At 36.7% G+C, this 15,490-nt stretch overlaps 1 protein-coding gene across 2 annotated transcripts in view; it reads left to right on the top strand.

Moving 5' to 3' along the window:
* The window catches only part of diaph2 (diaphanous related formin 2), a 760,530-nt gene that overhangs the window by 186,847 nt on the left and 558,193 nt on the right, over positions 1 to 15,490 (top strand). For both annotated transcript variants that reach the window (XM_031890756.1, XM_031890755.1), the window contains 3 exons: positions 12,987 to 13,061; positions 13,144 to 13,213; positions 14,696 to 14,832. In XM_031890756.1, coding sequence (XP_031746616.1) covers positions 12,987 to 13,061; positions 13,144 to 13,213; positions 14,696 to 14,832 — 282 coding nt within the window. The remainder of the gene's footprint in view (positions 1 to 12,986; positions 13,062 to 13,143; positions 13,214 to 14,695; positions 14,833 to 15,490) is intronic.

The following is a 15,490-nucleotide window of genomic DNA, read 5'->3' as shown; positions in this document are numbered from 1 at the left end:
CCACAATGCAGCATTTATTGCTGTTCTTTCCTGGGTTTTCCTGTTTTCCCCACAATGCAGTGGTTCTTCCCATGTCTGATTCGCCAAAATGGACAGGGTGCAATTGTGCCAAATACTTATAATGATGCATGGCATCATTTCAGATGTTCTGGTGTCATTTCCAATGTTTCCGGTGTGAGCCCTATGGTGCTGGGGGAACCCTGGAGCTGCTGCCTGGTCTAAAGGTGGTGGTAGCTCCAGGATTCCCCTGTGTCAATAGGCGCAGCAGCTCACTATTTAGAATGAAGAAGTACTGAACGCAACTGTAGGGGAGAAAAAGGAGCACATTTTGAGGCAAGTACCTTTAATGAAAGTGGTTTTATGCGCCACTCAGCTGGGAAAAAGTGCAAGTTGCACACTGCGCTCTTGGACATAAATGAGCCTTATAAAGGTACTTTGCTACTTTAAAAATGTCAACTCTACAGTAAGGGGTCGGAATTTGCAAAAAAGGCGCTGTTATGAGAGTGAAAGATCCTGTTTATGAGTTTTGTCCATTTCTAAATGTATGTTTAAAAACATGCTCTGGACTGAAAGGGTACAAAACTGGCATCTTGGTTATTTTTAACAAAACCTTGCCACATTTTGCTGAATATTAAGGCAAATACAACATGAACACATAGAAGCCTGTACATTTGTTTTGGCTTAGGTATTACTATGAAATAACTCCAATTATGAATGAAAACTGGATATCTCAAAAACCTGCTGGTCACCATGCAACTAATGACAAGGTAGCAGTGTCATTCGGATGATTTACTGGTCTGCTTTACAGGGGAGCAGAGTGAGAGATTTGCATGTGATGCCAGAAGGCTGCACTCCAGGCTACAAAGCACTTTTGCGGCTCTTTGAAGTTATTCTGACTAAGAAAGTTGCCTCTGGGCTTTGGCCCACTCTCCCAGTTAAGTGAACCAATTCTGGATGTAGACTTCATGCACAATATGACTTAAATTTTGTCTCTGCTTGCTGATTATTTTCAAGCAAATGGCAGATTAGATCACAGCATGGCCTACACTAGGGTGTTTGTAGCATATAAACAACAAATTTAAAGAGACAAATCAGTATGCATATATATATACTGTATATGGCAACAGTAAAATGAGCAAATCATAGGGTGAATGAATTTCGTTATGCTGAATGATAACCTTGCATATGAATTGCGCAGATCGGGGTACCTATTAAGGCACAAACAGCTGCATGCAACATATTGTGCAGCAGAATGAACTTCTACCAGTGGGAGATGCCCACACCATCAGCATGAATGTTTTACATTTGGGAAGATGAGCATTTTGCCTCTAGCTATACTAAAAGTGTACAGTATATATATATATGTGTGTGTTCTTCATAGTAGAGGAGAAAAGATTCTATGACTGCTTAAATCCCTCGGCTCTCATCTATTCAGAACAACAAGAAGGAGCATACGGAAAGTTTAAGAAATTGTTTTGCAATGATAAAGCATTTGACATATACTTTGATATATTTAGCAGCAGAACCAGATATATTTTGTGCTATTGACAATCTCTGTCTCTAGCAGCTAAGCTGATAATGAGATTTGGATGCATTTACTGTAAATTTCTTTTTTAAATGTCCTATGACTCGGCCTTTTGGGAATAGGCTTCCCTGTAGTGGATCATTATAAGCTTTTGATATATTGCGGATTATATTTGATTATGATTATAACGGTGTATTGATTACCACTTGCTTCTATCATTAAAATCTGAACTCTTACAAATTCGATGCAAGATCCTGTTACCGTGATGTTCTCTAGTTTTGACCCTGAATTTGTTGCTGTGTGTTAAATCTTTTAGGATTATTGAATTTATTTTTAAAGCCCCCCCCCTTTTTTTCTTAAAAAATAATGTGTGTATAAAAGTCGGTCCGGGTGAAAGGAAGAGCATTTTAAGTAAACACGTATAAATTCAAGTAAATCTACTGCTTGCAGATACTTTTTAAGGTAAACTAACCTTTCCTCCTTTTCAGAATGAAGTTTGTAATATGTGGCTTGCTGCCGACTGTGGCACCAGATTGTCTGGTTCTGAGGAAGCCACATAAACCTTTATGTAATTGGATTTATTAGAGTTGTTTTGACTCCCTGCTACATTAAATATAAGGATATATTACACTTTTATTGCATAATGTTATGTATAAGGCTAATGTCACACATGGCATTTTCTCCACCAGAGTAAATGTGCCATTCTGCTCCCATCTGCCCTGTGTTGTGTGAGCATTGCAAGGAACTGCATCTGCCTATCAGTGCTCAAACAGGACAGATTTTGGCCAAAAAATGGAGACATTGAGCCGAAAACCACCCTGTTTAAGTACTATCAGATAAATGGAGTTCTTGCCAATGTTTACACAACAAGTGTGGACAGTGCCAAAAGTTTGTCCTACCAATGGTGAAGAAAACACCAGGTCTAACATTATCTTTAGGCCAGCGTCACCCATGTTGTTTTCTTTGCTGGCATACATACTCTAGCTTTACTAGAGGCGGGAAGAGTTGGGGTTGTGAAATTACAGGACAGGGAAGAGGCGGGGCTCTGACATGCCGGTCAGCGTTTGGTCGATCACCCCGTCAATGTTAGTGAGTCCTGCCCGGTTTTCCTAATTTGGTAAACCAGGCATAAGGTGTCCAGGTCAAAACCAGACAGGTGGCAACCCTACCTGCAATGCCCAAGAATACAGTACTGCCAAATGCTGAAAGTGCTGTAGTCATGAGGGGGCAGGAGGAGGGATTCATGTTGAAATCCACCCTCCCGCCTCCTGTCCAAAGCCTAATTGTACCTAACTTTCACGTAATTCAGATGCACATGTTGGGGAGCAGCAATGGCCACAGGCTTCAACACGGTTATATGGCAGGTGGCATAGACAGGGCTGGCCTGTACTGCCAACACTGCATTCTACACTTCATGCCAGATCTTTTTATCTGAAGCACAGTGCAAAGAGCAGCCCCTTAGTGCTCTTGGACTTCTTTGTCGGGTCTATGTAAATAGCACCTCATTAGAGTGCAGTTCACTTGCAAGTCAGTTGCATGTATGTACATACTATAATATACATACTATGAAAATAAGACACTGCAAGTAACATCTCCTAAAGGCAAGTATAAATTCCAAGGCTTCCTTTCATTCATGTTCTTTTTATTTTGCACCTTGTGTGTATACAATTCATCAAATCAGTCCAAACTGGCAAATTGCAACTAGTTAAGTATTGCATAGAGCATGTACAGATCCAAATACTGTTGTAAATAGCATTTAAACATGCAATTCTGAAAGCAATAAGCATTTGCATTTGTTTTGCATATGAAGCCAACATGTAAGTGTTTGTGCATATAAATATATACATACTGTATATACATAAACACATACACGCACATATACATAAACACACAAGCGTAACGTTAGATATTTTGCATTCATTCCAGTTAAAATTTAATTGACAAACTCAATTTGCAGCAGCACCAGATGGTAATGGAATATTTCATTATTTAATTTTGATAATTAGGTACATAACACAGTAATCCCTACTAAAGAAATGTGCAGCTAATGATCTGCCCTTGATGTTTGTTTTTTGCAGTTTTCCAGACATGATAGCAGTGATACACATTTGCTAGTATGTATATTGTATATTGAGTATATTGAGTGGAAACATGGGATGGGACTTTCACTGAAATTATAAAGGGATGCCAGGACAAGTATGGGATCTCTTATACACAATGTTTGGAACCTGGGGTTTCTGTAACGTGGAACCCTACTTTAAAGCAGCTAAACACATTTAAACATTAAAAAATATGATTATCTTGTTATTATTGTAGATTTCATAGCTTAGTTAATATAAAGTACAAAATATAGCCATACATGGCATCTATCATCTGTAAATTTTTTCCCCCTCTGGAATGCATTGTTACAGATCCCCTTTATCCCCACTACAACTAACAGTTCATTGTTCCAGAGGTATTTGTAGACAGAGACCCACTGTATGCTATTTACAGGCATGAAGAGGTTAACAAAGTAAGTGTTTTATGAAACTTATAAAACACATGAGGCTATCCAGCATATAAAAAATGTCAAAAATGAAGTATAGCTTAAGGCTATAAATCTGGTAGAAAAAGGGCAAAATAACAGTAACAAATGATTCTTTTCTGACATCACCTTCAATTATTCTGGAACATCCAGCGTAATGCAATCATGTGATGGCCAGTTCTTTACTAATAAGGATGTGTGGCTAACATTTATATTATATGTAATGCGTCATAGAAAATGGGAATAACAGAATTCTGTGCAAGCTTTGTCATTTGCCACCTTAGCGATGACATTTAGTGCAGCTTCTTATTTCAGATACCTTTAAGAAGGGCCTGAATCAAAGACAGCTTGTCACAGAATAGAATCTGGGGATTGAGGGATACATGGATGATTCCTAATAAAGACTCCTGACACACCTCTGTCTACTTTTTAGAAAAAAAGAACAGATGCTTGTGCTTTTATTTCCCATAATGAAGAGTTGCCATGAATATCCCTATGCAATGTGAAAATATGTAGTAATATCTGGTATGGAGTGAAAAAGGTGAACCAGTGTGGGTAGAACAAGATGTGACACACTGTTGCACAAATGGGGGTGACTTATTAATACACAAATGATACACAAGTAGTGTTGTTGAAATTTGGAAGTATTACCTTTGTAAAAATACAAAGTACCTGTACTGTACATCTAATGGCTATTAAAGTTGATTTTTGCCTTCACTTTCCTTGAAAGCAAATGGGTCTATTTCTATCTCTTAAACATTATGTACACATTCTTGCATTTTTAAAATTGTGTTTATAGCACTATGAATGGATAGGATCAAGTACGAAAACATTATACATTGCTCACAGCATAGAGCAAACATTGTATAACACTCTCTCATTTGCCTCCAGCAAGCTGTGGTGGGATATATTAACCCATGTATGTAATAAAAGGCACTAAGTTTGCCCAACATACTGCCTGCCCAGCAGTAACCCATAGCAACCAATATGTTAGTTTTTAAACAGGTGACCAATAAATGCTGCCTGCTAATTGGTTGTTTACTTCTCCTGGGCAAACTTGCCTTTTATGACATAATCCCATAAGAGTTTTATGGACCTGGTTTAAAGCCCAAATTCAGTAATGAAAATACAACACGACTACAGTTTTGCTGATATAATACAATAGGAAACAATAACAGAAACATAGAATTCTCACAGGTAAAAAAAATGATTACACACCTGTACAGTACTTATTATTGCTGATACAAAGCAGGGCAAAAATGATACACACAGTTTGTCCTTGGAAATAATTTAGAATTAGATAGAGAAAACATTTTCTTTTTTTTTGTTATTTAAAATTAACCTTTACCAATTACAGAAATAGAAAATAGATTGCTGCAAATTAATTTATAATAGTAATAAAGGCCAAGTAAGGCTCCTTTTGAAGCAGACAGAACATCACCAACATAAAAATTGTACTTCTACTGTCTCACTCTTAATGGATAATTTATAGCCAGAAAGTTGACCTTCTTCTTTATGGCCTTTGTGTTTACTACAGACAAGAATTGTCTTAAAGCACACAACTGGTTTTAAGTATTAAAGAAAATAAGGGCTCATTTACTAGGACAAGTGTAGTGTACAAAGTGCAATTTCAAGAGTCAGTCGGCATGTTGATTTACCCCCAATTCAGTTTTTATCCCACAATTCCAGCATGTTTGTGGCCACAGAGTGGGGATGTGTCTTACGCAACTGCAGCCAATGTGTTAAAACTCAAGCAACTGTGAATGTGCTTCAATGAGAATCAGATGCAATTATGCTAAAAATCTTAAGTGTTTGGATGCCGTTATTTCTGCCACTTAGCATCAGCTCTCAGGAACTGTGGAATAGTGCCTTGTAAATAATACCTATAATGTATATACAATGCACATTGTACCATCATTCTAGCCTTATAGTAATCCAAATGGTAGTCAGTGTCACATATAGGGCATTTATTTGGTGCACAAAACAATGATAGATTCATCCAAAATTCAAAAAAACAACCAATACCAATAGGACAGAGTACCTTAGTGCTCCATGTTCCATGAGTTTCACATGACTGGATGCTTCATCAGAGGATGTGGATAAATTGTGATTGTTTTGTGAACCAAATAAATGTTTCATGTTTGATACTGACTACCATTTGGATTACTATATTGTTTATTCAGGGTCTAGGGCAGTATTCACACGTGTATCAGGTGGCTTACTCCTATGTACTTGTTAGCAAGTACATACAGTATATGTTTCATGATAGATAACCTGGCATTTGTGCATTCTAACAAGAATGAGTGAAATGTTCTGAAATACATGTTCTAATTCAGCAGATAAGGAGGTCCAGAGGTATGGAACAGGCTATATTGCAGCTCTAACTAAGAAATATAGCCCCCCAGATTTTTCCATTACTCGCAAACTCCTTTGGAAAACCAACGTTTCTCTCTCTCTCTCTCTCTCTTTCTCTCTCTCTCTCTCTCCCTCTCTCTCTCTCTCTCTCTCTCTCTCTCTCTCTCTCTCTCTCTCTCTCTCTCTCTCTATATATATATATATATATATATAAATTTTTTATGTATAACCAAGATTACTCAATACTTGGCAACTTGGTTGGGATCCTAGCGAAGGTTGGTCTGCCAATTTGATGTATGCTCACAAGACAGTTGCCAAACAGTATATTTAGGATTAATTAAACACATTATTCAGTGAAATACACAACCATTTATTGGCTCAGAATTTAAACACAAAATTCAAAAAAACAAAACATACTATACCAAATGGAAAGGTACATGCCAATGCCCCATGGCACCCACTCTCCTTCCTAACGCGTTTCGCACACTAGGCGCTTCCTCTGATGAACCTTCAGTGCATGATTTCGGAAGTCTCCCATAGGACTCAATGGTACCAGGTCCAACCTGGCCCAAGGAAAGTCACGATACCGAACCTTGAATGAATCTGAAACTTTCCTACTTGTTGCGACAAATACGTTTTTGTCGCACAAATTGTCGCAAAAGTACAAAAAAGTTATGGAAATTAACAAAAATATTGAAGAAAATATGCACAGTTCTGAAACGTAGAAAAAATACGAATTTTTAGTATTCGGACTCAATCGTACATTAATGAATAGGCCCCATACAGTTGGGTTTCATGTCAGAGAAAGGAAAACAATTCCTACAGCAGATCCCAGATATACTATTCAATGTTGCATCTCTTACCCACGCTATTACACAATCTCAGTGGCTTGAAAATAAAAGTTTTCTAGCAGTTATCTCTGAGACAATATGATAAAATAGTTCATTTCAAACGCCTTTACTGTTTAAAGTGACACCGTGAAAGTTAGTCATGCAGAGCTGTCACTTTCCAACGATAAATGGAATTGGCATTGTACAGAGACAAATAGGGTATGTAGGGCAATATCAATGATCAGCTTTCCATTTTATTGCAATAGCTCCTTGTTTCAGCGTTGTCATAGAAGATATATAGTGGTTCTTTTAAAATGCAGCAAAGTTTGGTAAAGAATTTCCGAAGTTTGTCAAAATCTGTGTTTTTGTTTTTTGCTGCCTTTGTATTGTCAAAAATAGAGGAAGGAAGATGAATTGTTTATGATTGTTTTTAATAAACTGTTTCAATTTCGTTCCTCCAGGTATAACATCTGTTCTTCTAATTCATTTTAAAATATACAAAATATGTAGGAGTGTAAAACCCTTGTAAATCATTATTGTCAGTGTAACTGGTAACTAACGGCAATCTGTAGGTGCTTTGTATACAAAAACAAATCTGTTTTCATCTTTCTTTAAGAAATTATTTTATTGTAGCTTCTGTGTGTTTAAAGATCCAGTCTTATTTAAAGAGAGAGATATTAACAATCCAGATTATTTTAAACTTTCTTTTTTATTAAATATTCACCCTTTCAATTATTTTGGCTAAACTTATAGCAATTGGGGTTCTCTATTTGGATGCTATTGCCAAGTAAGTAGTTATGAGTATGTGAGTGGTCAGGGCTTGGTCACTTTTGCATAATTTTGGCAGAAAGGTGTTGATATCTGTGGGGACCTGGCAGGAGAATATTTGGCTAAGGAGACTTTGCGATTTATTTATTTTAGTAATTTTTAGGCAAAATGCTGACTGTTTCGATAAATTTATTTCAGTTGAAATAGCAATAAATAACAGTCTGAGAGTTCTTAGTGGTAAAGACATTTCTACACCAAAGCCAGCAGCATAATCATAATAATTTTCCATCTGTTTTCCACTTTATTGCTCCTTCCCATCTTCTGTTGTATCTCATGGCTGTTTTTTTTGTCACCGATTGCTTTTGTCCTCTGCTCTACCCTACACCTTCCCTAACCCCTCTCTCACCCCTTCCCTTTTTTTTACCCAAAGTAAAGTATACCAGAGATCAGTGATCCCCAACCAGTGGCTCGGGGGCAACATGTTGCTCACCAACCCCTTGGATGTTGCTCTCAGTGCCCCCAAACCAGGTGGTTATTATTGAAATCCTGACTTGGTGGCAAGTTTTGGTTGAATAAAAACAAGATTTACTACCAAATAAAGCCAATGTAAGATGATAGTGTGCATAGAGGCTGCCTAATAGCCAATCTTAGCCCTTATTTGGCACCTTCATGAACTTTTATGATGCTTGTGTTGCTCTCCAAGTCTTTTTACAATTGACAGTGTCCCAAGAGTAAAAAAGGTTGGGGATCCCTGCTATAGATAAAGCATACTGACAAGTATGGCATTTACTTTCCATAACTAACATCCAGACAGACAGAGCATCTGTTTCTGCTCCTTTTGCGATAGATAAACAATAGATATATTCCCTTTTTTATAAACTGAAGTGAACTAGAAATCTTATATTCTGATCCTATACAACATTTCAGGCTTTCCCTATTTCATTTACTGATCATCAGCCCTGTACTCTGTCCATGATGCCAAGGGTCATTTAATGCTGCTGGATGGTAAATTCAGGCAGTTCTGCTTTCAGTAAACGATCATCATGAATGAATAATGAATGTTCCAAATATCTACTTTTCTTTATTTCTCATCTTTATCTTTGCATTTATATAATGCAATATTCATTAAAATATTGATTTATAGGGATTACATGCTAGATTAATCTCCAAGATAGATTCAAGCGTATGCATTTTTATTAAAATGATATGAATCTTGAAAACAGTGGGTTTATAAATATATGAATCCAATCAGCAAGCCTTAAAGTGTAAAATAAATACAAATATCACATATATACAGAAGAACCACTGTGACTTCATGGATTAATGTTTTAGTAAAACCTCACATGAAATTTCAAGTCACCATTGCTGTGAAATATGGGGAAAAGACAAAAGAGATACATTTCTATAATGTTAGTATATTATGTTTTATCATTTCTGTGTTAGATATATTTCTTTGAGATATTGCAGGTTAGTATCTTGTTAAGGTGTTCTGCCTGTGGAAGCTATTGTTCTGTTCCATACTATCATTCTGCTCTTTACCCCAAAGCCTTACTATCATTCTAAATCCTGTGGGATAATTCTATACTTAGACTAGATTGGGGGCATGGCCTGATATAACTGGGGTCTGGCAAAATCCAATATAATGGTTAAAGGTGAAAAATATAGTGTACAGAGAAAATATCTGTCTATCATGACTTTCCCAGGACCGGACACCGCTGAACAAAATGTATTAAAATGTTTTTGCTGTTTTTATTATTGAGTTTAAAGTGTTTAAACTGAATTTTTAAATTTTAATACCCCTTAAATATATGATTTAGTCTCCCTAAGTCCTCATAGACACATCTGCACACAAGAAATCTTCAAAACAAGCTTTAATAAAAGGTTGTGTATATATGACTGTATGCTTCTAAGCGAGGGAATTTATTCTCTCTCTCTTTCTGTATATAAATGAATAATGCAGCACATCCATACTTTTTATGATCTGGTTTAACCAGATAATGCTACTGGGTAGAAAAGCCTACACATGAATAAATATCAGAGTAGTAAACATGGAGTTGTCTTTATTTTTTTGCCTTTTGAGGTACAATTGTTTAACAAAAGAAGAACATTTGCTGGTGTTCATTGCACACTGTGCGGCAGTGAAAGGGTTTCAGCTTTTTTGCCTTTCTAGAATTGTCAGTGTTTGCTAACGCTTCTCTCTCCTGGTTTCATTGTTTCACCATCCTTCAGCACTGCATATTATTATTCTACAACAGTGTTGCAAGCCTAATACAATTTTAACTTTTATGCTACAAGTTTAAAAGTTGAACTGCACATTTGTTTTTCTCTGGTAGAAGTGACAGAAGCAGACCTACTTTACTAACAAGCCAGCAAGGCTTGCAGAAGTTATTACACAAGGGCTTCAATGTTATTACTCTGTAACTGGGTTACAGTGTTTTCTTTCTTTAAAAGTAGCATCTGGGGTCATTAGGATTATTACAATTTGTAATGTGTAATATTCCTTCTGTTCCTGAAAAGGAAGGGTATTGTGTGAAGGAAATATATAGCTGGTATAATTCAGCACAGGTTTGCCACCTGCCAGTGCCCTGGATACAGTTGAATACAACAGATCAACTATTCTGCTGAATTATATGATCAGAGCTCAAGAGTGAGTGACAGCAGATATGGTTACAGAGCTCTCTAGCATGTTAGAGATTATAGCTGTAGGGGTCACTTTCTAATACCAGCAGCTGCTTGGTTGATACAGAAAAGGGGAAAATTCAGGCCCAAGCAGGGTTTGAGGGACCTGCTAGAGTACTATATTGGAGTCCTGCGGATACCCGCAGATTACCTGCAAGAAAAGTGGGTGCCCTGCAGGTTGTGGGTAGAATTTCTTAACACATGTATAGATGCGGGTCTGCTAGTAGCGGGTCAGTTTGCAGGTCTTATCTATATTTATTATTTAATATTATATTATCTTTATTTTATTCCTTTAAGCATTTTTAAACAGTTTTTTTCTACCTCCATTCTGATTATGACACTTCTAGTTTTGCAGCAACAGCAGGTCATTGATTGGGTTGCGAATAAGGCAGTTGCAGGTTGGGTCGGGTAGTGATGAGCGAATCTGTTCTGCTTCGCTTCGCTGAAAAATTTGCAAATCTTTCAAAAGATCCGCAAAAAATCCCCAAAACGGCGAAAATGTTGTGCGGCAAAAAAAATTGTTGCCCGCGACTATTCTTTTGTCGCCTGTGGCTATTCTTTTGTCGCCTGTGGCTATTATTTTGTCGCCCGCGGCTATTATTTTGTCGCGCGGCTATTCTTTTGATGCCCACGACTATTCTTTTTTGACGCCGGCGCCAATTTTTGGACGTGCAGCAAATTTTTCCGCAGCAAATTTTTTCTTCCGTTTCGCGAAACAATCCGCTAATGGCGAAATGCAGAAATTTGCCGCGAATCCATGCCTGGCGAAACATTTCGCCCATCACTAGTAGTGGGTCCAAGCAGGTATAAATGTGGGTTTGCCGACTGCAGGTCCGGGTCAGGTTCAGGTATTCAAAAATTGGTTCTGTGCAGTACTCCATACCAGAGTATTTCCCAATGGGCCCCAGTCTAAGATCTCATCAGCACCTTCTTAAAATAGTGGGTTTGAAATGCAAGTTCTTAAGTGTGCTCTAGGAAGGTCAGAACAATACTAGGTGATAATCACTGTAAATAATTATGAGCAAATGTTTGGGCCTTGAATATCAGCAGCTTTAGACATAATCAAGTGCTAACTGGGAATGACCTAGCATCTACCAGATAGTTTGTATCATGCCTTATTCTGCACCTTGTTTAAAATGTATGACTAAAATAACTTTTTGTTTTAAAAGTTTACTCATTTCAGCTAACAGTAAAAAAAAATCAATAAATGTAGTAATTCCGTATATTTCTAAAGACAGGGATAGAAAAAACAAAGCATCCAATCTAAAAAGGGATGATTATTTTCCATGATTGGCTCACTAGCTAATTTATTTTCAAACTGATTTTCCACATACTTCTCTATATGTCCATGAGTATGCTATCTAAGTGATTAAGAGATCTTATTGTATTGTCGGATAATGATGCAATTTACAGAAAAATTGGTGATACCACTAATTACCCTTACTTTATGTTGTGCTTCTAGTACAATAAAAGATTGATCTGGCTTCAAGGAAAGAGCCCATTAATGCTAGTAACCTACAATAGCATGGTATATTGTGTAATGGCGGTAGCTGCTGTTCCCTGTAGGTCTTACACTTCACCCCTCTTATTTTTGCTCTAGTGTCATCTGTACCTTTCTTCTGAAACCAAAAGCACCTGCCCAACCCAGTTCTGCTGCACCTTTGTGTGAAAGTCAAAAAATTGTTGTGGGCAATATGGTAGAGCCTGCCTGTTCCCTTATTCACACATACATACATGGTGCAGTGATTTTTGGTCTTTCACTTTTCTGAAATACAGAAATAAATAGCATACTTCAATTTAGGGCCATGTCTCACAGGGAGATTAGTGGAACACAGAACAGGAAACTTCAGGCATCTTCAGAAAACAAAGCACTGCTTATACCTCCCCACCAGCGGTTCATTTTATTGCCGGTGGGAAGACATTTTTGAAAACTAGTTTCCCCTGATAGCTGAGCTTTACCCCAGGCAACTAATCTCCCCATTGGACATGGACCTTAAACATAGACTTAAATCTAGTAAGAAGAGTGCAATTCTTTAATATATTTTAACTTTCTCTCTTGTTTACATACTGTATAAACCTGACAGAGTCTGACAGTTTAGCCATCTTGCTTCACTTTAACTTCTTTTGGCAGTCACGGAGTAAGAACCTAAATGTTTTCCATTAAGGCAAAGTACAAACTGATTTTTTCCTGCCATACCAAACACATCCATGCTAAGACTATCTGACAGCCATGTACACAGAACAAAGCTGCTTAGATTTTTGAACTCAGGCAAACCTCCAATAATTATTTTTTTTCTTTCAACAGCTGGGTTAATAATTTTGGACATGAGGGCCTGGGGCTTCTCCTGGATGTTCTGGAAAAGCTACTGGACAAGAAACAGTAAGAATTAAATAATCCTCTCAATGAGAAATCTGTGGTTTCTAAAACATTACCTTAACTTCCTCTCATCTTCTCACCCAAGGCAGGAAAGTATTGACAAGAAGAATCAACATAAGCTCATCCAGTGTTTGAAAGCATTTATGAACAACAAGGTAGGTGGCTGGTTTAGAGAAGAATATATGAAGTGAAGTTTTTGTTTAGATGAAAATGTCCTGATTTCGCATGACAGGACTCTGTGACTTCTAATTTTAACTTTTAGCAATCACAGACACTCTGAGTTTCTTTTTTATTGTATTCAGCTCTTCCAGGTTTCTTTCTATATTTATTCTACCAGGGAGCTGAGAAAGCAGTGAAAGAACCAGAGAGCTCATTATATAGAGATTATTATACCTCCTTGCTGTAATAGATGTCAGTCTAGTGGGAACTGCCCAGGGATCAGCCACTTTTTTTGAACAATAACATCACTTTTATTCATTTACTTGCTCAACTCATCTAATCTTTATGCTGACTCTTTGCTCTCTTTGTAAGTCCACAACGATAGCATTACTGATAAATTATATATACCTCTTTAGTACAGGCACAAAACCCTAAAATAAATGAATACCTTACAGAAGCTTAAACACTTTCTAGTACCACAATTAAATACAGGGGACTGAATGATCCATGGATCAATATGAACCAAATGTTTAAATGTGAGAGAAACACCATGTATTACACTATATGCTGGTCTATGTGAAGTGGAAGCTACTACTAGTTTATAAATATTCAGTAAACTATAATGTCACTCATACTCATGAGTGTTATTTTCCACACATTTCTCTCTTGATTATATTAATCACCAGAATCCATGAAAAGGTTCAAAATATTTATCAATCTGTAGGTTTTATTTTATGCCACAGTTTATATCATTATTTATCCCACCTCAGACTACATACAAGTCAAAGGATAAGTTTACACAGTAGTGTAAAAAGTGTCACATGACTTTTTCCAAGCCAACATCTTTTTTAATGCCACTCTACATATTGACATTATTTACACAGCTTTATAACTATGTAGGATTTGACGTGGTAATGCCTGGCAATCAAATGGTAGATGGGAGATGTAGTTTATTTCTCATTTTATAAACAGGCCCCTAAATATTATGTCTAGATGATCCTAATCCTATGCAACACATATTTTTGGACTCTAGGTCATCATTATTAGTATCCTGATTCAATATTTGTTAGAATCAAATTCATATTCAAATACATTTAATACATGTGCCCCTATATGTTTAAAGACCACACTATATAATGGAGATGATGATAACATACAAAACGGCATCTGAAGATGTCACACAGGCTGGGGGCTATATAAATCTCTTGGAGGGCAGCATCTAGTCCCTTGGCTAAAATATGACAGCCCTGTTGAAGAAACAAATATACCATTTGGAAATCATGAGTTATCTTGGAAAAATAGCTTCAAGGTCGCTTTGTGGGGTATTATATATATATATATATATATATATATATATATATATATATATGTACATAGCTGATAGGGGCCTTTATATTGTACAGGCAGACACATATATGAGTTACACAGTCCATTGTGGTTTAAGACTTGTAGTTAAAGTGAATATTGTACTTTTACAGTATGGATTGCAGAGAATTCTTAGTGAAGACAGAAGTCTCCTTTTGCTGGCACGGGCTATTGATCCAAAGCAAGCCAACATGATGACAGAAATTTTAAAGATATTATCCGCCATCTGCATAATTGGAGAGGATAATATGTAAGTACATTTGATGTTTACTTAGATATTCCCGAGTTACTTCAAAAAGCTTTTCAATTTCCATTGTTGCTAAAGGCACTAGCTTTATACAGGAAAGAAAGTGAAAATCCAAATGCTGTGTGTTTAGATGAGGCAAGAGAGTATTTAACATGAAAAGCGTGAACTTCACAAGGAAGTGTTTAATGAATTTATCGTGACATTAATATAACAAAATTATTGTTATTGGCTGCACTTAGCTGTATAAAGGTTGGCTTATTTTCTGTAAAAAAAAAAAAAAAAACTCTCACGTTGTAGTTGTAAATAAACACCAGATAAGGTGGATTACTTGTAAACTAACAATAGTTTTAGCCATGTTTTTTAAAAAAAATTGCAAAGAAAATAAGTAGTACCTCTAGAGGTGTATAGTCATCATGCTAAAATTGTTTTTTTTTTGTGTGGGTAATATCATTCTGATATTGAAAACATTATAGTATTTTAGTGGGAAAAAATAGTACCAGAAATACTTAAGGCATATACACGACCACATACAGAATGAAAATGTAACCTAAGTCTTGCAAATGATCAGGCTGGAAATTATATATGTCTGCAAAGTTGTCCCCTAAAGCTCCATATCCTTATTGAGACTTTGTCTGGCCCCTGTTGGTGACATTAAAGGCAT

The sequence above is a fragment of the Xenopus tropicalis genome, chromosome 8, assembly GCF_000004195.4.
Source record: "Xenopus tropicalis strain Nigerian chromosome 8, UCB_Xtro_10.0, whole genome shotgun sequence".
Taxonomy (NCBI): Eukaryota; Metazoa; Chordata; class Amphibia; order Anura; family Pipidae; genus Xenopus; species Xenopus tropicalis.
Note: the sequence above shows the minus strand (reverse complement) of the source record. Positions and strands in the feature narration are given on the sequence as shown.